The sequence below is a fragment of the Tachysurus fulvidraco genome, chromosome 10 (genome assembly GCF_022655615.1).
Source record: "Tachysurus fulvidraco isolate hzauxx_2018 chromosome 10, HZAU_PFXX_2.0, whole genome shotgun sequence".
Classification (NCBI taxonomy): domain Eukaryota; kingdom Metazoa; phylum Chordata; class Actinopteri; order Siluriformes; family Bagridae; genus Tachysurus; species Tachysurus fulvidraco.
Window position 1 is genome coordinate 8,950,027 of NC_062527.1, and position 22,253 is coordinate 8,972,279.

Below are 22,253 nucleotides of genomic sequence, written 5' to 3' on the forward strand. Positions count from 1 at the left end.
GGAAGCTATTAGGCAACAGACGCAGTGGACTAATTCTGCTGGATTTTTCGCTATAATAATAACAACAACAGTAATAAATAAACCAACCAAAACAAAGATTTAATTTGTGTTAATATAAAATATGAAGAGGGGAAGATTACAAGGTGTCAAACTTACAAAAATATATAAATAAATATAAAAAAAACATATAAATAAATACAAAACAAATATAAATATTAATAAATCCAAAAATATATATATAAATACATTAATAAATGAACAGTTAAAATAACAAATCTGTTCAGCAATCTGCCATATATATATATATATATATATATATATATATATATATATATATATATATATATATATATATATATATATATATATATATAGCACGGTTTAAGATAATAAAGTTATACCTAAAAGTCCATTGGTATGATTATGAGATACAAATTCTTTTTTTCATAAACTATTCACTGTAAGATGTAAAATAAAATGTTTTCATCCCAATTCATTTTCACCAATCTTTTTTTTAATTCCTATTTTGTCTTATTCTAACTCTTGTAAATAAACAAACAAACAAACAAACAGAAAAACAAAATAAATAAATAAAATACATTTTTATTATAGCATATAAAACCCAGGTATTATAGGTGGGCGTTTCTTTTTGAAACGGAAGTGACGTAGTGTACGTGACGCAGTGTGGACTCTCGCGAGACTCTAAGGCTAAACCTTGACGTGAGAGTAAGTGACTCTGCTGCTGCTGCTGCTATCATGCTGAAAGCGACCACAAAGCTAAACCTCAGGACGTTGGTAAGATCCGTGTACATAGCAGTGCGTTATGCTGCTTTCTGACCAATAACATATGATACATTATTTATTCGTTGCTGTAATTAAGGAAAGTGAAGGTGTTGTGAATAAGTGTTAGCATTGCATGCTAACAGCGCCAGTTAGTGAAAAACGCGCACTTATACTTCATTGTGTCATCTACATTACACGGACAAGATCGTTATTAACTCCAACTAACAAGCTTACTGTTCTGAGTTATGCCATTTTTGTAACATAGCTGAATTATCGACTGGGATGCATTGTTTATAATGCTAATGCTATCGCTAACCGGTTAACTTGCTTGACCTTTCACCTAGTTATTTACCTTCAGCGACACCGCACGTGCGACATTTGCTTCAGCTGTCTGAAAACTAACTTTTCTCTAAAAGATGGGCAAAAATCTAAATATGAATCATTTCCATTCAGTGAGAATTTGTCACAGCTGTGTTTAAAACATGCATATGACTTGTCAGTCAGCTGGTTAACTGTTTGTTAGTAACATGTCAAGGTTATTTGTTTCATATATACAGTATCACTCTTATAACACACAAGGTTGACCCTGTATATTAAAACTGTCTGAACTGTATATCAGGATGATTTCAGTGAACAATGAATGTTTATTATTTACAAAACTATTTCCAATATAATATATAATCTAGTGCGACACCTTAAAAAAATCTTGTATCAAGTATTGATCAGAGTATTGATAAAAATATTGATCATATTATTGATCAGCTGCTATCAGCCTAAATTACTCAGATTTGGATTGAACCAGTAACAGCCATGACAGCTACCGGATATCAGCTGTCAGGCGTTGCCATTTATAGACCTATATCTCTATTTCACATTTCATTCCCTTATTTCTAGACTTAAAATGCTTTCTTAATACTATATACATACAGTCCTGTAATCCCTATTTAAAATAAGGACCAGGAGAAAAATATATTACATTTAAAATGTTTTATTTTAAACTTAACCTTCCTCTGATCATAATAACTTCAGTTATTAAGACAGAAATGTCAGCAACCATGGGAAACTCAAATAATTAAAATGTAAACATAAGTCTAAAGTCACAATGAACACTTAACAATTATCTTTTAACATTTAAGGTGCAAAATGAAAGAAAATGTAAGAAATACTTAATATAGTGCAAAAAAATATTGCACTTTATTCACCAGAAGGTGAACAGCTAGTGAACTTCCTAGCACTAAACTTGCTACGAAGTTCACTAGCTGTTCACCTTCTGGTGAATAAAGTGTTTTAAAATATGTGCAGTGTTTTGTAAACATAAATAAAACTGAGGTAGACTGAGATACAGCTGTAATATAAAAAACAAACCTGATACAGAACAGTAACATTGTTTGAAATATAAAACCTGCAGAAATATGAAAAAGTAACTATCTTTTATTTACAATTTCCTCACTTGCTGCGGTGCTCATTTTCTGCTCATCAGTCACCGGTTACTGAAGAAGAATCCAGCAGACCAGCATGAGACAATGATATGGCGCAACCAAACATGATACTGTTACATGATTGGCTGTTAGAGTGTCACTCCCCAAGTTGTAAGGTTACCAGAGAGTGAGTGCCTTTGTTAATGCAAGCAAACATGCTTTGGAACCTCTGTTTTCTTTCGACGAAGAATAAAAAATATCGAATGTTTTTTATCGAACAAATTTTTTATTGATATCGATCATGTGTTTATCGCGATACATATTGTTATCATTTTATCGCCCAGCCCATGGGCGTAAACCCCGGATGCCCCCCCCCCCCATCTGAGGATTGTGCCCCCCCAAAAAATTATTTAAATAATATCGCACTCTCTATTGTGTATGTATGTATACCTAAATAATTGTGTAAGTAGAAAAAAAACAAACGTTAAAAACTGCATTTAGAAACAGTAGTTCCCCCTCCCCTTGCTCACAGCGGTTTGACCCACTGCCTGCTTTCCCAGTCCATCTCACCTACTCTGCACACACGAGTCAGGTGTGTGGCTGCGGCTCAGTTAATGTTGAACTCCATTAAGTAGGGGATTTTATTCACTTTAAATAAAGCGATTCACTTTAATGTAGTTGATGCAGACTTATTCATAAATTAGTTGCGGCAAAAATGCTAAATACCGATGTAATTTTCCATGAATCTGCTATATTAGCGATTAAAATATTACTTCTAGTTAACGTTAGCTTGTTTACAATAGCTTGTTGCGTAGTGCACTGTAACTAACACGCCAAAGCCGTTTCCCATGCATTGTTTTATTTGGGACGACTTGGCATAATGTTAACTTATCATTAACGGCCACAATTAGCGTATTGTTTAGCTGTGCATTTACTAAATGAGCACTGTGTTATGTCCGAACTGACCTCACTGTATTTTTTTGTATAATCAATTTCTATTCTGTTTTAGAGTGTCTTAATTCATTTTAAATAAAATGTTAAGCCTTTTTTAATTCCTTTTTTTATTGTTGTGATTGTTTTTTTATGATAGTTTTACTTTCTTTATGTAAAGCACTTTGAATTACCATTGTGTATGAAATGTGCTACATTGTAAATAAACTTGCCTTGCAGTGTAATAGACTAGATAAGATGACGGAGAAAAGAAAAATTTGAACCTGAGAAAAACTTTGAGAATAACCATAATGACGCAGTCTCCATGCTATAATAATAATGATAAAAGCAAAGTTGTGGGGACATGTATTTATAAGTAAAAATTGACCTGTATTATTTGTCCCCTTAAAAAATTGCTTATGATAAATTTTATATTTATTGTCCCCCCTACTATTAAATGAAATTTATGCCCATGGCCCAGCCCTACTGATTTGTCGTTGATTTGTCTCTGATTTCTCCACATCTATGTTGGCAAGCACTGACGTGAATGAGAAAAGAACACCGTTTTTTTTTTTCCAGTGCTAATAGTAAAACTCAACATTTTACTTTTATTTGGTGAGATTTAAAATTTGTCTTCTATTAATAACCGTTGTAACTGTGCTTGCTAGCATTGTCTCCCGTAACTTCGATGCAGAAGTGTTTAAAAGAAATTAGCAGCAGATTGATAAACATATTGATTTTTTTTTATGTCTTTATTTTTTCCCAAAAGTCAGGACTGATCCGGAGGTTTCAGAGTACCCTGGTGGTTGCAGAGCACAACAATGACACCCTGACGCCCATCACTCTCAGTGCTATCACAGCAGCCAGCAAACTCGGTGGGGAGGTGTCATGCCTCGTTGCTGGAACAAACTGCACTAAGGTAAATGGACACTCTGTTCCAGTCATAATTAACATCGATTAAAGGTTTGTTTCAGATGCTGAACTGTGTCTTTATGTGCAGGTGGCAGAGCAGCTTTCACAAGTTGAGGGACTGAAAAAGGTTCTGGTTGCACAGCATGATGTCTATAAAGGATTGTTACCAGGTAAAGTTTTGCATTAGAGAGTTGGTGATTGAATCAGAATAGTTAGCTTCAGTTAGTTAGTTAGCTTCAGTTAACTTCCAGTTAAAAACATAATTGCCATAACATTGAGCTAATAGAAATACAGACTCTTTCACTCTTACACAGTGTTACATGTCTCCCAGTTACACTGCCATTGATGGCTCAGTTTGTTATTAATTCATCTACAGTAACTTTATCCTGGTCAGGTTGGGATTGGGATGTCTATCCTGGGAACTCTGGGACACCGGTCGATCACAGGATACTGTGTACACACATTCATACAATTTTTCATATCTAGGAGTAATTTACTTTAGCCTGTCTGCCTATTGTCAGTTTGTTTGGAAAGAAACCCATTCAAAAATAAGAACAACTCCACAAAGACATTAATTTAAGCTCAGAATTTATCCCAGGGACCCTGCAGAGTTTAGACAACTACTCTACCCACTACACCACTGCGATGCAGCTATGAGCCACTAGAGTGGCTTATTAAGTGGAATTGTTAATGCTCACTTATTTCGCCAGCGCTAAAATACATAGGACAGTGTAAATCAACAGGGACACACGTATAACTTCAACATCTTGACTTTCTTGGGCCTAAAATATTTGTCACAATGTGTAATCATCAGAAAGTAGCATTCCTGTCTTTTCATTCATAAATAGAGAGTTTGAGGATCAGGCTGACATCATAGGATCCAAAGTAAAATGTAGCTTGTTTCCTCTTTTTCCTTCACAGAGGAGTTGACACCTCTCATCTTGGCAACTCAGCAACAGTTCAATTTTACCCACATCTGTGCTGGAGCGTCTGCCTTTGGAAAGGTAATTAAAATGTATGAGGTTTTTATAGTACAGTGAAAAATGCCAGCATGCACTTGCTTTTCTCCAAAATAGGAATTTGTAAAAAAGTAAAAAAAACAAAAAACAAAAACATGAATGTATGGCATAAAACATTTTGGGATGTGCTGTTGTAATCCGGTGCGAGGGTCACAAAGTGCATTATTGAAGACCGTTGCATCAAAACCTTTATCAATTTGCATACATTTATATAACATCTGTGTAAAAAAATGAGCTCTCGTGGACACTTGCATTTAATAGCGTGATGTAGGACAGAAAATGCAGCATGTCAAGTCACAGAGAAACTACTCCATTTTATAAACGCATGAATAGATTATTAAATAAAAAGTCATTTTTTTATAATAAAAAAAAACGTACTAACTGCTGTACAGTCAGCATGTCCTAGACACACGCTTAAGTGTAACTTACTTTCATTGCTATTTCCCCCCTCTTTTCCCCCTTTTTATGTTCCATTTCTTTAGTGAAGTAGCTTGTAATATTCTGTATGTAACATTTGCTCTGATCTGCTGTAGTTATTCTCAATGGGTTTATTGTAGCGTATAAATGGGATATGAATCATGTCTGACACTCCATAGTTAATGTTGTGCTGGACTTTATCCTTTCTGAATTGTTTGAGAAGTCTGAAGTAAGTGAAGTGAAGCCCAGCCCACCATTATATGCACAGCGATTTGTCATTCTGCAGCCAAACTGTCAGCCGGCAGATCTAATGGTATTTAAATTCAATTGTAATACATTTAACAGTATCTTGTGTAGCGTAACCCCAGACCAAATAGATATATTAGTCTCAAATTCCTCACTGGCTAGATGTATTTCATATGATGGATTTTTTAAGTGGTGGATTTGGTTTCATTATGTCACTATATGAAACACTTGAGGTACCACTATGTGATATTTTTCACATCCAAGCATTTTCCCTCTCACAGACAGGATGTTTGTGTTCTGTCTGAGGTTCAAGATCGTGGACGTTTTCACACGTTACAGAGCCCGAACCGTTACTTTGTACTTCATAACAGAATTGCAATCTTTATAAACATGGAACGTTTGTAAGTTTAGCCCATATACAGGAGACAAGGCTATACATTTAACTCATGCTTAAGTGTTGCAGTAACGTTTAACAGTCACCATTCAGTGTTTTATTTATTGTAGAAACTTTGCCTGCTGGTGGTTTGAGTGATAGGCAAGTCATATTAAATACAGTGCCTTGCAGAACTCACCCCCCAACCTTTCCACATTTCTTTCATTTTCTCACACAAATTTATTAAAAAGAAAACACAGACGTTTTGTTGGTTGCTTGTATTCACCCCCTGGATCAGTACATGGCAGTACTACCTTTGTCTGCAGTTTCAGCTCCAGTTTTCTTTTGGGATATATATTTTTCAGCTTTACACCTTTGGATCCTGATACAGTATTTTTCCGAATTCTCTTGGCAAAAGTGCTCAAACTCATTCAGATTCCCTGCCCAAGCTTTTGCCAGAGATTGTCAGATGACTGATGTTTGGATTTTGACTAAGCTGTTCATACAGTTTAGGTTCTTGGTTTTGTACCACTCCACCAGCGTAGCGCTGGCAGTATGCTTGGGGCCATTGACCTAATGAAAGGTGAGCCTCTGTATTTTGTTTCCCAGGCCATGCTGATGAAAAGTATTCTCATAACATGATTCTGCCACCACCATGCTTCATTGTTATGATGGTGTTCTCACGGTACTGAACGGTATTTAAGTTCTTATCAAACAAGCGACCTTTTCCAATAAGTCTTTTGGGTTATGTTTGTCCTCTCAATAGCTTCTCCCACTTTTTTTTTGATATAAAGGAATTTAACTAACTCAGAATGATAACTTTCCTGAAAGGTGCTGAAGCTGTTTTAATAGCTTGTTTTTCTAAACTCTAGAGTTTTGTAGAAAGAGGTGGATTTATATAAACACATGTATATTGATCATCATTGCATATGCTTACTAGACAGTCAGCAGAGTTGAACTAAAACGGTAACATTTCTGTAACATCTCCAAATGCTGACTTCTTACACCATCCAACATCCATCACCAACAGTGTGGAATGCTGCTTTTGTGTATTGTCTTGTAGTCTTTTGTCTTGCACTGTTTGCACCAGGTTGCACAGATGCACTTGATGTGGCTAACTGCCTTAGTTAACACACAGTCCTTAGCTCTGTTTTTGTTCTATGTAGCTCTATGGTCCTGGAGAAAAAATGTCTCATTATTTTCACTATGTACTGCTTCAGCAATATGTGGCTGAAAAGCGACTTGACTCATAGGGACATGTAGATCATTCCATCTTAATGAAGGAAAACTGAAATTCAGCCAGTGCTGATCTTATTAGAGGAAAAAAAATTCCCAAGAAAGAAAGAAATAGTGGTACTTGGTGCCAGTATTAGCCATCCCCAAATGTAGTTTTTATTTTAGGTCTTTTCCTTATATATATGTGTGTAATTTGCATGTGTAAATTCAGTTTTTGTCTTTTGTAGAATCTTCTTCCCAGAGTGGCCTCCAAACTGGATGTTGCACCGATCTCCGACATCATCGAGATCAAATCCCCTGACACGTTTGTGAGGACAATTTACGCAGGTAACTGTGAAGTTTTTTCATTCTGTATTCATTTGAATGAAGTCCTTTGTGTAATGTGTACAGAATATGTTCCAATTCACATCATGTTTCTCTTGTCCTTCTCACTAGAACATTCCTGTGCTTGTTCATAGGATTTACTACTTTTGGATGAATACACACCCAGTGACTCACTCTCATGTATTAAATCAGATTTTCACTGAAAAATCTGTATTTCCTAAAAAATTGTTTCCTGGTGCCCTTTTGACCAGTGTTTCAGTAATTATGTCCCAAACATCTCTTATGAAATCAGCCTGCATAAGAATGTGCAATAAATGCTGTCTTTAACCACTTTATCTTTTGGCAAGTATATATGTAGTTCATTTTTGCAATCTTCTTGTAACATTTTTCACGTAGGGCTTCTGCTTTGTACCGTAAATTATTTTTAAATAGCCATTCAATTAAATCTGATCCTGTTCTACACTACTAGAGCGTTCACATGGATTAAATGAATGAAAAATTGATAATTGGGTGAAGGTCCTTCAGTTCAGTTAAAGCATTTAGGTCAGATTGAATGGTGCAGTGCTGCAGGTACACATGGTTTTTTGTTTCTTCTGAACCGATAGAAATCACTCTTGGCAATTTGGAACCAATGGTGGTTTTGTCAGCTTGCCTGTTTTAAAAACTCTGCTCAGTGTCTCTGAAGTAGCTCTGGTTTAAAACATACTCTTCATGTGCAGTGTTTTAGAAAAACCTTATATGACAAAGTGTAAACCTCTTCAATCTCTGTATTGTGTTCGCCTTAGGAAATGCCCTTAGCACTGTCAAGTGTAATGAAAAAGTCAAGGTCTTCACAGTGAGAGGGACTTCATTCGAACCTGCTAAACAGGGAGGAAGTGCGACGTCAGAACAAGGTACTTGACCTAGTACTGTATATTGGCAACAAATGATTCTAAAGCTTTTCATGGGTGTAGAGTGAAGTGAAATACAATTATAATGAGAGTTTGGAGAAATATAGTTAAAAAGAAATTTAATTTAAAAACTACAGAATGTTCAGAGAATCTTTTGCTGCTGTTGTAGTGTCTCCTGCTGCTCCTGTTGGGATCTCTGAGTGGGTGGAACAGAATCTGACCAAGAGTGACCGACCTGAGCTCACCGGGGCCAAGGTTGTTGTGTCTGGGGGTAAGAGCCTGTTCTTAAGAACTTCTATATTCTTATAGGAGGCTACTGATATGCAGTGAAATGAATGTGTTTCATTTAGACCTAATCCATTCAATTCAAAACTAAAGTGTGTGTCATGATGCTGAATATCACTCATAATTTTTGAGCATGGTCAATCAATAGGTTGGAAAGCAAGCCAGTATCGATTTGACACGAGTCATAATCTTGTCAATAATGTTATATTATATGGCTGTCTGCTTTCTGTGTCTCCTACCAGGCAGAGGTCTGAAGAGTGGTGAGAACTTCAAGCTGCTGTATGACCTGGCCGACAAGTTAAACGCTGCTGGTAAGTAGGAGAATATTTTCCTTACTAGGTGTGGTTCATGATGTGATTTGAAAATGATTATTATCTGTTAAGTGAGTATTTTTCCTCAAGAATTCACATTTCGTGGGCATTAACTGAATAAAATACTTTTATTTCACAAGTTGGTGCCTCCAGAGCTGCAGTAGATGCTGGATATGTCCCCAATGACTTGCAGGTTGGACAGACAGGAAAGATTGTAGCTCCTGTAAGTAATATGTTTATTTGCAGATGAACTTGACTGCTATTTACTGATTTCCAATTGACTCCTAATGCTCATACTGCTCATACTCATACAGTTTCTAAACATGACAGATAGTTCATCAGAAGGCATTATTTTTTACTTCCTCCATCCGTTCTTACGTATTTGATAGATCGCTCCAACTTTTAAGCCAACAGTCTTTTTTGTAGTCGGATAAAGATGGATTCTTGTTGCTCTTTAAAAAGGTTAATTTTCCATTATCTGGTCCAAGTGGGACCTCCCAACTGTCATTATCCACACATTAGAGTGGCTTGGAGCTGCTGTAATGTAGTTAATGGCACATTCAGGCTCTTAAATGATTTACCAGAGCCATTAGTGGAGCAGACTGCTGTAAATGTCTGCCCTCGGCTCAAATCAGGCAACCCAGTTTCAAACCCAGCTCACCAAATGTTTTGACAAGCTTGTCGGATGCTCCATGGCATTTGTGTGTTTGTAATCATTCTGAAGGAAAGCTCAAAGTGATTTTAACACTCAGACTAATTCATAAAAAATAAAGTTGACTAGTCATCTTTTCTATGACTAGATTTTTTTTGTTCGTGCAACAAAAATTTAAATATTTATTGAACAATTTAAATCTAAACGAAAGTTCAATTTTACTGTATACTCATAATTTTTTTAAATAAGGGTTCTCTCCTACTCTCTCTCTCACTTTCTTTCTCTCTTTCTCTCTTTCTCTCTCTCTCTCTCTCTCTCTCTCTCTCTCTCTCTCTCTCTCTCTCTCTCTCTCTCTCTCTTCCCCCCCCCTCCCCATTATGTTTCAGCCATAATAGTGTCAGAAAACACTTTCTAGGAGTCAGCATATGTTGCTGATCTAACTTGAAACTAATTGAGAGAGAGACAGAGATAGAAAAGAGCTTTTACACAACACTGGTCATTACAGAATTTACAGTGCAAAGATTTTAAATTAATTTTTATTTGCTTTAAAGGATAGCAAAAAAAAAGAAAAGTGAATTATGAATTCCTTATTGAGCAAGCAGCAGCCATTTCTATACTTCATACAGAGAGCTATTAAAACCGTTCTCAGCATAGTCTCTTACAGGAGATTTGGCATCTTCTCCTCTGAAAAAACAAAAAAGCATCAGAAATGTTTTTTTTTACTTGCTGGTTGTTTTTCTCCAAATCCTGCTTTGCTGACAGCTCAACACAGCGGTTACTGTCTGACTGTGTTAACATTGGACATGGTAGTAGTTGCAATTAATATTCTTCCATAACTCAGTAGTTTTTTCTAAAATTGGATTGGTGTCTTTCTATAAACTTCTCACGTTCCAATGACACATTGTAACATTATGACCAGTATACGCTCCTCTAATCTCGCTCCATTGGATAAAAGCTTCAGGTTCTTTTTCTGTGCATTTCTGAGTTAAGGGTCAAACTTTTCTTTCAGACTCCTCCATGATTGTGTCTCAGTATGGACTGGAGTAATAGACACTGGAGCAAAATACTGTATTGGCCTGGCCTTGTTACGGTTATATGTGGCCTGGCTTTTAGAACTGAGGCTGCCTGTATGTTCACAAATTGATGCTGTGCTCCTGGGAAAGCACGGCAGTCGCATTAAACAGCACTAAAATATTCATAGGGCAGTGCATTAAGCAGAAAGCTCGTCCCGAGGGACCAGGGGTGGTGAAGGAAGGGAAGGGAATGGTGGGGGCTCCCTCACGCTACACCCCGTTAAGAGTCTGCTTTTGAGGGATTACTTGGGAAGGCTGCTATGGTGCAAGAAATGTGCAGATGGGGTGCTTGGGTATTTCACTGACATACTACATATAAGCATGTGGTTACCCAAGGCCTGTACTGACCACCTTTCTTACCACCACATCTTTTCAATGAAATATTAGGTTTCCGCTTTAAAAAAAAAAAAAGAAGAAGAAGCAAAAACATTTTTTATAGCTTCCACATTTATTCGCTTCAGTGCAGTAGATCTGGACACATGCTGTTTCTCAGTCTTTATAAGTGCTAGTTGCAGGCAGCAATCACATTTAGTATTCTGCATTTAAGCAGCACATTTGTACCTGCCATATTTCTGCCTGAGGCAGGAACTGATTAGGGAAGAGCTCAGTCAGGCACTGAAAGCTTAATATAGGAGTTATTCTGTTCTTAAACGATTCATTACTGAGAGTGTAATGAAGAAAGAGCTGACCATAATTAGATTTGATAGATCAATTAGGAAATGTTTAAGTTAATGGTAGTTAAATCGAAAATAGTTAGTCAGTATTTTAACACCAATCTTAACTGACACCTGTTTAGTTGAACATAAATGAACCATGTGCATGAGTCATGCACCAAAATATTCTGCTCGATATTCATAATGAAGAATGGAAATATTATTATTATTATTATTATTATTATTATTATTATTATAGAGAACGTTCTGCTTCGTCATTTTGAACTCGATTGCTCTGTGCGCAGGAGCTGTACATTGCAGTTGGAATTTCTGGAGCTATTCAGCATCTTGCTGGAATGAAGGACAGTAAGGTAGGATACTTCACCACCACGACAACACGATGTTATGCAAATTAAAGCTGTAATAGAAATAGTGATGATTGGTATAGTCTGTTGCCCTGTAGCAGGCACTGAATCTTCCACAGTGTCTAACCCAAGTTGTGCCTTTTATTGAACTTGACGGTGTGTTCAACTGGAGAGCGAGTCTAAATGTGATCTGGAGGAGCTTTTTACCTGCATGTATTATTCACATGCATTTTCTGCCTGATCTGTACCTTGTCAGTGTGGCTCTTTGTAACAGTGCTTCTTCACTGTCTAGCAGACCACCCAAATTTTCCCTGTAATTCACCTGCTTCTCTTTCAGTGAATTATAATGATAATTGCTGACTTAATTGCTGTTACCACCTGATTTTGAGTTCATCGAACACCTGGACTGTAGTTTTGGCTGCAAGGTTTAATATGGATTACAAATGTAGAAAATTGTTTGTATAGTGGTTTTTTGTAAAATCTCCAACGTCACTACTTTGTGACCGTCACAGGTAAAGGTGTAACTGTACATTTTTCAGAACGGGAACTTCTTTCTTTGTAACATGAGGAGTTGCATTTGTTTTAGTCTACTTCAAGAAAGTGAAATAGACGCTAATGTTATAGCGTAAGTGATAAAACTCATTTAAGGTTATGGAAAAATCAGTTAAAGGCATTGTTCCTTTTATCAATTAAAAGTATGTTGATTTTCAATTAATAATAATAAAAATAATAATAATACTTTCTGCACTATGATATAAAAGGACATTTTTGGTGCTTATTATCAGCTTACATTACAGTGGTGTTCATTCCATGTTGTGTAGGTTATGAACCATAAGACATAATTGGAGAAACACAAATCTGGCAATTTGTGATTGACATAATTTATTTAATATTCTTTATTTAAAAGGTTTGCATTTCTAAATCCACTTGCCAGAACAGCTACATTGGCTAAAACCCCTTTGTTTTCCAGACTATTGTTGCGATCAACAAGGATCCTGAGGCCCCCATCTTCCAGGTTGCTGATTTCGGCCTGGTTGCTGACTTATTCAAGGTAAACCTTCCTCAGTGATTAGAGAAGAAAAGCAAAATCACACAAAGTATTACGGTTTCAACGGTAGGAACTTCAGACAAATCATAAAACACGGTCATTAAAGGGCCACTGCACATGTAATCGGACTCCTGTATATTCACCAGTGTAGGTAGTGCAAAGTTTACCTGATCACTTCCAGTCAGAGGACGGAAATGCAGAAAGACTGGAGAAATGAAAGCTGCCGTTTTCCCTTATAAATCTTGCAGCATGCATTATTCCAGCTAATGGAAATGTGCTTCTGCTGAATTATTGACCTGCATTAATTACAAGAGGCTGGTCTTGAACTCTGGCCTGCACCTTCACATGAAGGAGACGTAGATATAACATGCATCTCTCTCTCCTTTGCAGAAAAGTAATTGATAGTTGCTACAAGTGTTTGGGGTGTAGACTTTCACCTTTATTTTCAGTGCCCCTTTGCCAGTGCTTTACATGGCCCATTGGTTTCTGTGGTTTTACAGTGGCATGCAAAGTGCAGGAGGCAGAGGATTGCCACACACTCCAGCACCCGTCTGTTGTGGGTGTTTAGCGCCTGTAAACCTAGCGGCATTTATCTTCCTGTGTTTGTCCTGTCATTCATGTTTTATTTAGGATGTGTAGTGCAGGAGCAGGTGTATTTGTGTTTGTGTGTGCAAACTCTGTAGAAGTGATTGGTAATGATAGACCGAGGAGTTGCTCACCGATCAGTTTACACCTGATTACTCCTCAGATAACTGATTAATATAGATAGGCTTTCTCCCCTTCCTGAAACTGAAAAGTGATCTGGGGATATATTTAGGTGATGCTATACTTTTACAGCTGCTTTGCATAACCTCACTTAAAAAAAAATTAAAATAAAATAATTAAACTAAAATAATATTTTGCTTTAAGGAAGGGTAATAGCAGGGAGCAGGGATAACTGCTGGTCTCCTTCTGATAAAGTTCTTTGCATAGGTTTTCACCCTCTTGAGCTTTTTATTTTTTATTGTGTGCTAAAATTGACTCGATTGGGATTATATGTTTTGCATCTACACAAAATATTAATATAGTTTGGAGAATTGTGTCTGTGACTGCCTAAAGTATGTGTATGTTGCTCAGGATTTGGTGCAATGATGACAACCTTGGAAGATTTTTTTTTTTTTCTACCCACATATAGGCTGTTCCTGAGATGACCGAGATTCTGAAAAAGTGAAATTCATTATTCATCTTTTAACTGAAACATACTCAGGAGCCTTGACTGTAACCGTGCAGGACACACGCCTAAGGATACGTCATTCCTCCTGCATTCTTCTGTCCTGATGCACACACCCGGCCTTTCTTTTTTTTTTTTGGTAAAGTTTTCAGGAGTCTACATGTCATGTTACTTTATTTAATAGAATCATAATGTTGTCAGTATATTAATGATGTCTGATCTAATACGTCAGTGTGTAACAGCAGCACAAACAATCCTTATTGAGTAATAAATATCAACTCTCATCAGTCCATTGTTCATTTTTTTGTTATAAAGGCCGCTTCATGAAAGAAAAACGTGATATTTTATAATTTTAAAGCAGGTTTCAATTGCTTTCATTAATGGGCAAGCTCCTGCAGTTCAGTGCAATTAGACAGAGTAAGCTCATTTCACATTTAGTTCTCTGCTCTGGACTTACAGTGTGGAATAAATCATTTAAATAAACAAAAAATATAAATAAGTAAAAAAGTTTTTGCAAAAAAAAAATTTGTCTGGTCTTTTTTTCCCCTGTTTCCGTTTTCCAGAATGGCTGTAATTAGGCATCGTTCATGAAAAACACCAGATTCAATGACTTTAACAGCTTTTATTTGCTTTAAAATTTCTCCCATGACCAGTTATATAAAATGCCTTAATCAACAATACAGGATTAGTCTTCAGGATTCAGCCTCAATCAAAAAGCAGAAATTTTATTCTCACAGGCTCATGCTAAAAGGATTTGGGTTAACGTTAAGGGTTATGACAACATTCTTCATCCTATCATTCCATTAAAAAAAAACTTGCTAATATATTCCTGAATTTTTCTCCCGTCAAATCCAATCATAGCAGGTTTTTTAAAAATACTTGAGTTGCGTGCTTTGTTCATGTCATAGAATTTTGAATACAAACGTTATCATCAGTAAGAAAGGCAAAGGTAAGAAATTTGGCTGAGTAACACAGCTCAACACATTTGAACACAGATCAAATGTAACCCTGCAGCAGTCGGATCAGTAGGCCTGCACTGTACATTGTGTTATTATTCATATAAATAACTCGAATAAAAACGATTACCTCGTTGACCCATCACCTCGACCCAACCCTGAAATAAGAACACAAAGAATCACAAGTATTCCCGCCTCATTTCTATACTACGTGGCTGTCTGAAAGCTTGAGTGCGTTTGTGTCCCATTGCTGGTTTCAGACGGTCACCGAACATGGACAAACATTGAAGTAGGAAATTCCTGATGAATGTTCCAGTGATGGCTCCCAAAGTGCCTCTCCTTGGGCTCTGGAAGGTTGTGCTATTTTGGCAGGAGGGACACACACTGTTTAAGTGTTTTACAGAGAGAGAGAGAGAGAGAGAGAGAGAGAGAGAGAGAGAGAGAGAGAGAGAGAGAGAGAACATATGCCAAGAATTCCTCACCATGAAGTATTGAAACCCCTCTGGAGAAGACAACTGAGAGCAAAATCCTTAGTGTTTTGCTCAGTGTGCCCTTCTAAAGAGCAAGAAGCCTGGGAGTCAGAGTGAACAGTGCTGGCTGAGAGAGACGGAGATAGAGAGAGAGACGTAGAGAAGGAAGCTGCTTCAGCTGGTGATGGTGGCCATGCTGCTGCACTCCATATCCTACGTGTCTGGCATGTGAGTCATTGGGGAATCTGCAGGCTCCATGAGTCTGTACTTCTCGTCCAGCAATGGCTCATTTCCCTGCAGGTGGATCAACGGCTTGGTCTGGAACACAGCCAGACTCTCCTGGTTCCTCTTATTGTAAATATTGACCCTGTGTTCCAGCTCGGGGCTGGCCTTAGCTGAGCCGGCTGGACTGGGGAGCTTCAGGTTAAGTGGGTTCACTCGGCCCTTCTGGGCCAGACACGAGTCCTCAGACAGAGATGAGAGAAGTTCCTGGACCACAGCACTGGGGTTGTGCCCGCCTCCCTGTGTGCCCAGTGTCAGTGGGCTGCAGTAAGGCGGTGGGCAACAATGCTGGCCACTGTAGTCAGAAGTGGAGGCTTCACGTACGGTGGAGCTGCACTCGCTACTGGAGGCCAGTGTATGGCTGCTGACGCTGTGCTGACGTGTCGAGAAGCTGCAGCTGGAGCGTGACACTGTGCTGCTGGGAGCCTCGCTCACTGAGCTTCCTGGTCCATCAGCACTCACCAAAGATGGAGGCATCTGACATGGATTGGTGGGCAGGTGCACGTCTATGGCTGCAGTAGTTATGATGCGTGCACCTGGCTCTGGAACGCCAATATCTGCAACAAAAACTAGTTTGTTATTTTTGGCGTAGTTCTGGAATTAGCAGTAACAACTTTCTGCTTACTAGCAGACAAACATAACTGGTGAATGAATTCTTACCATAAAGCCTTCTTCAGTTTCTATGTCTTTAAATGTTATATGTCAAACTTTACAAATGAGCGTTTCTTGATCACAGAGGGTAAAACAAAAGTTTAGAAAACTACAAGCCTCAGCAACTGAAGAAAACTTTGAGTGGTGGACAACAATCACAAGAGCATATTAAAGATGATGGCATTGGATTGTGATGTTTAGTGAGCACATATGGATGTGGTGTCACATTTTTTCTGTACAATAAGCACGCCAAACTTTGAGAGGAATGTTAACTGGATTACACATGAGCTAACAGATGACCCCAAATGGGTACGGTTTCTCTAACTGGAAGGAAAAGAGGCAGGAGGTCCTTCTCATTCAGACAGAATGTCATTCAGACAGGCAGTCATGCTTGTGGCATGTGTGTAGAATCCAGTAGATGGCTTTTCTTAACGTATCCTAGGTATACCTTTACACAATCCCCCGATGATGGAACACAAACTTTTTTGTTGTTGTTGATTTTTTTTTTCTTATTGGTGAGCAAGCATACAATACATGCAATGTTCTCATATTATCAATATTTTTCTTACCACTACTTGGCTCACTGTAATACTGGCTGATGTAATTGTTCATGTCATCTTGAGTGATGTTTTCTGAAATGAAACAAAAGCAATCATTCACGTAACATAGAAACACAAGTCGGATTATTATTGCTACTAATTTTTCATCGGACAAGCACACTGGGATGTGACATAGTATTTTACCTAAACATAAATTACATGTGATGTATGATTCAAGTTCTAAGTGCTAAGTGTAATGACTGATAGACTAATGTAACCTTAAAGAGTGGACCAGGTAGGACTGGAGCTTAGGCGTCAGACTCTGGATAAGTGAGCTACATGGATAAAAACGATTCACTAGGCGGAATGGGAAGGCTGCCACTCTCTAAGTGCCACTCCTTCATCCCTGGAGACACAGCCTTACTCCCAGCGCCTTTATGTCATTCATTTTTTACTGTTTAAAATATTTATATGACAGTGGCTCAGAAGGAGAGATGTAGTGGCCTAAAACACCAGCAAGACAATCACTCTGGGATAAATAACACATGAGGAGAAGGAGGAGCACACACTGTGTAAAAGCTGTCTGCTTTTATTCTTCACTCCGATTGAGACACAGAAAAAGAGAAAGACAGGGTGAGAAAGTGTGTGGGAGTACGAGAGTGAATGCACTTGAGGCAGACTCAGGTGATTTAATGCCCCCTGTAGTGGTGCTTGTGGTGTGTGCTCTGAGCTTTGACCTCACTGCCTGACAGCTTCAGCCACTCATTTGGCTTTGAATTTTATGCTCTGTCAAAACCTGATCATCTTATCATGCCCCTTTATTTACTTTTCCTATCTCTTTTCGAAACATGAAGAATTTCTGTGGTGGAAATATGGGGACATCCAAAGCAATAATTCAAACAAGTGAGTCTTAGAGTCTCTTGGGTGCAGAAAATGGCAATAAATATTCACAGCGTGACCAGAACATAGCCATGTCCTAATCATTTCTGAACATTCATTACGTCATTGGGAAGCACTGGCACAAATCAAAAAGAGGGTCTTTGTCTTCGGGATCTCTTGTCCACTCCTGCCATGACGTGAATAAGACTTGGCCACTAAAACACACAGCCTCAGGCTCCTCTAGCTCTCTCGTTTTTCTCTGAACGCTCCCCTGAGGTCAGGCGCCACTCCAACAGCCCTTTTCATCCAGACGCTCTTCTGATGAGAAAAAGCCACACGCCGGGGTCCTGCTCCCACAATCCTCTGGGGGCTAGAGTGTAGCTTGCTGGCAGGCCTTTGTGGTCTTTTCAGGTGAAAGGAACAGATGTTTATGCCATATCTGAGTACGCTTTTAGGAGAAACATGGCCCAATGCACAGAGCACTGTGGGTGTGTGTAGCACATCAGCTGTAGCTATACAGATCCCAGTGTGAGCTGACATCATGCACACAACACACAGCCAACGTGCAGCAATGTTTGTTACATTTAGTCACATAGAAGCGATATTTTGGAGCATATTTTCATTCAGATTTTAAGTGTATTATAGAGAGAGTAATATTCTGTTTATTATGTTTATATATTGAGTGCAAATGACTTTAATAAGACAACTTGTTTTAATCATGTCTTCCAATAAGCCATATGCAATGAAAATTAGTTAACAATAAATTGACATTTTTTTTAAAAACAGGACATTATCCTTGCTGAAAATGTAATTCTCCCACAATTCTTGCTTTGTACAAGTCAACAGTACCGACCTGATAACATTTTATCATCCTGCTATAAAATATCCATTTCACACCAAAGGACTAAAAGCTTTTAATACTGTAGTCATATAATAGTCCTACACTTTAGTCATGTAAAACTTATTTTTCAATAGTCTGTGATCCAGCACTAAGTAATGGTTAATGTTGTAATGGTATAGTTTTGGTACCTGTTAACAATACTTAGGGACATTGATAAAAACTCAGTTAATTTCTGTTTCTGATAATAGCTCATATAATGTATCACACCATGCAACAACACAAAATAAACTAAAGAAACACAGAACATACGCAGAACACTGATGTGTTTGCCATGGTTGTGTCATTAAAATCATTCATCATTCATTCATTCATTTAGTAACCTCTTCATACTGGTTAGGGTAATGGTAGACACACACGCACGCGCACACGCACACACACACACACACACACACACACACACACACACACACACACACACACACATTTCATCATGTTTAATAAAAATAAGTAAAATCTTCTGGTATTTTTTAAAAGAGTTTATACTATTGATAGGATGATGTACTGTAGTGTATACTAACAAGGCTCCCAAAGAAAAGAGAGCCCCAGAACTTCCACCATACTGAACAGTTGGGATTAGGTTTTTATCTAAATAACCATGTTTCAGGTAAAATCCACAAAACTATTTTCAAAGGTCCTGTACTGTCTAGAGAACTCCATGTGCTTACGTTTGTGCTTAGTGAAATATTATTGTAGTTGTTGACCACAATATGCATGATCCGTTTATGTCTCCTCTGTGCTCCGGGTTAAACCTCCAAATTACAGACATTTTTATTTTTAAAGGTGTTGCCTGATTAATAAAAATAAACACACCTTTGTTTCTCTTTTTGATTATTCTGTAACCTTTCCTATGCTGACAATACAACTAAATGAATCAGCTTATCTGAGGGAAACAGGAAGAAAAGCCTCATTGGTGCGACAGGTAATGTTGTGCTGCACATTCTTTTCAAGTTCATTTGTGTTTCTTCCAGATTCCCTGGTTTTCGTCACTTGTCCAAAGACATGCAGTTAGGCAGACTGTCTATGCTAAAATTGCTCCTATTTGTGTGTGTGTGTGTGTGTGTGTGTGTGTGTGTGTGTGTGTGTGTGTGTGTGTGTGTGTGTGTGTGTGTGTGTGTGTGTGTGTGTGTGTGTGTGTGTGTGTGTGTGTGTGTGTGTTTCTGCATGGTACACTGTGATAGATTGGCTTCCATCTGTTGTGAATTTTCAGGAAAAAGTGCTTTATAAAAAAATAAGTGAATGAATGAAACAGTAATAGTTTAATAGTTGCTAAACACACAGAAGCATATAAATGATAAAATGCTTTAGTTACATTTTGTTTATATGAAAGCGTTCATTATTGTGGCAAATGATTTTGTTATATTTGTAATAAATCTCTTTATATTAATATTTAATTCAGTTCAATTTGTGTAACACTTTCAACAAAAACATTAGGTACGATTTCTCACATATTTTTTTAAAGTTACTGTAAATACTTTCGATACTTACCGAAATTTTACAGCTCACTGTAAATAGCCATTATATTTAGGGGAGGATTAATAATGTAATGTTTTAGTGAGTATATAATGGTCTTACAATGCTAACATAATTTGAATGTAATTATATTTCATTATCTTCATTAACTAGCCATTAACAAGACATTTACCCAAATCGAATCTGAATAATTTCTGTTCATGATGACATCACACTGGGTTTGGTAACCAGTTGGTCAACAGTGAATGAGAAACAAAGTTCCTGTTTGAGCTAGTTTTTAATAGTGTGCCTGAAACCTGCACAGACACAAGACTAACCTGCAGCCTTGCTAGTGTGACTGGACCCTATGAGGACTCATGTCTTTACCTGTAGGAGCTCCTGGCTCTCTCCTCTTGCTTCTTCCCTCAGTGCCGGCGGCTGCAGGTCCGAGTCCATCCACCTCCTGGAAGCTGCTGCTCTGCTTTCCCCATACGTGATGGATCTGCATAGCAGCTTCACGTTCAGCAACCAGATCCAGATCCTGCTGAGCCAGATGAGCTCGCAACTGCCTGATCTCAAACTGACAAAATAAACAGAATAAGATATTTCACATCACAGAAACTGTATCAAATATTGAAAGTGAAGGTTAAAAAACTGTATTACTTATCAGCAACTCGGCATTATTATAAATAAACCATTATAGTCTCAGATAAGGGGAGTTAAAGAAATTAAATTTGCATTGCATATATGATAAATATTTGAAATTACAAATATGATAAAAATGAATCCTCTTTATAAGACCATTTATATGTAAACATTTCCATTTCCAAAAAAATAAAAAATCTTTTCGAAATCAAATTCCAATCTTTTCTGTTTGTTCCACGATCAAATAAAACGAATTACTTTTCTGTGATATTTGATCCATGAACTATGCTGATGTCAGCTAGATACTGATCATAGGTACTGTACCAGTGACTTCTCTACTTACAAATGTTTGTGATGCTATAGTTCCAGAAAAGTAAGAAATATTGTGAATAATAAGTTGTTCATTAGATTTCCACTTAACCTTTTTACATGTATTTTTCCCTTAAAAGAAAGAAAGTGCTTAGAGCTGCAAGCTATAGCTGCTACAGTATCTGTTTCATTTACCACATTTGGCAGACACCTTTATCCAGAGCGACATTTTATTATCCAACTGAGCAATTGAGTTTAAGGGCGTTGCTCAGGGGCCTAACGGTGGCAGCTTGATGGACCTGGGATTTTAACTCACAGCTTTCTGTGCAGTAGTCCAACACCTTAACCACAAGGCTACCACATCCTCCTGTTTCCTGCCAGTGTTTGATTCAATAGTTGTCACAAATTTCCTACTGCTTATTTCTTTAATGCTAACATTGCTGAAGATCAACCAAGGTGACATTTCCATTCATTTATCCTATCAACCACCACTCACTGTACATAATCAATAGTCTAATGACGTTTACTCCTGACCTGCAATGCCGATATTGACAAGCTCCTCGTCAGATCCGTCCAGAGCCTGCGTTTGGACATTGCCCTCATTATCTAATTTGTCTTTTTCTCTCAGCAAAAAGCAACACATTCCTATGATGTATGAGCTCTTTCACTATTGATTGTTAGATAAGACTTGCTGAAATAGATGAGACCTTAGCTTTTATCTGACTGGAAGCTCAGCACAATTGCCTCAGTCATGTAACTTACAGCTGGGTGCAAAAGATTGCCCTCAGGACAAAACAAAGAAGGCAAAGAAATTTAATTTATAGCAAAAAGACTTTAATGCGTTATGTCCGTCTCATGTTTCACAGACACTCTTTTATTGTTACAGAAAAATTTGCATTTCCCTTTTTGATGGTCTTTAATATCTTGCATGATCATCATTTTCTTTTAGAACAATCTTCACCCTCTTTGTGTAGAATTAAAAAAAAATTTGAAGGAAAAAACTTAGAAAGCAATGTAGTTGCAAATT

The 22,253-nt window shown here is 37.6% G+C and overlaps 2 protein-coding genes across 4 annotated transcripts in view; one reads left to right on the forward strand and one right to left on the reverse strand.

Annotated features, from left to right (window-relative positions):
* Positions 1-655: 655 nt before the first annotated feature.
* Positions 656-14,432, forward strand: etfa (electron transfer flavoprotein subunit alpha). The gene is made up of 12 exons (XM_027173348.2): positions 656-795; positions 3,901-4,050; positions 4,132-4,213; positions 4,965-5,047; positions 7,562-7,661; positions 8,444-8,551; positions 8,718-8,819; positions 9,076-9,144; positions 9,285-9,367; positions 11,828-11,893; positions 12,858-12,938; positions 14,110-14,432. The coding sequence occupies exons 1-12, from the start codon at positions 757-759 to the stop codon at positions 14,143-14,145; spliced, it is 999 nt and encodes a 332-aa protein (XP_027029149.1). The 5' UTR covers positions 656-756; the 3' UTR covers positions 14,146-14,432.
* Positions 14,433-15,506: 1,074 nt separating this feature from the next.
* The window catches only part of tmem266 (transmembrane protein 266), a 47,741-nt gene continuing 40,994 nt past the window's right edge, over positions 15,507-22,253 (reverse strand). For all 3 annotated transcript variants that reach the window (XM_027173345.2, XM_027173346.2, XM_027173347.2), the window contains 3 exons: positions 20,660-20,852; positions 17,074-17,136; positions 15,507-16,410 (listed from right to left, as the gene is read on the reverse strand). In XM_027173345.2, coding sequence (XP_027029146.1) covers positions 15,785-16,410; positions 17,074-17,136; positions 20,660-20,852 — 882 coding nt within the window. In that variant the 3' untranslated portion in view covers positions 15,507-15,784. The remainder of the gene's footprint in view (positions 16,411-17,073; positions 17,137-20,659; positions 20,853-22,253) is intronic.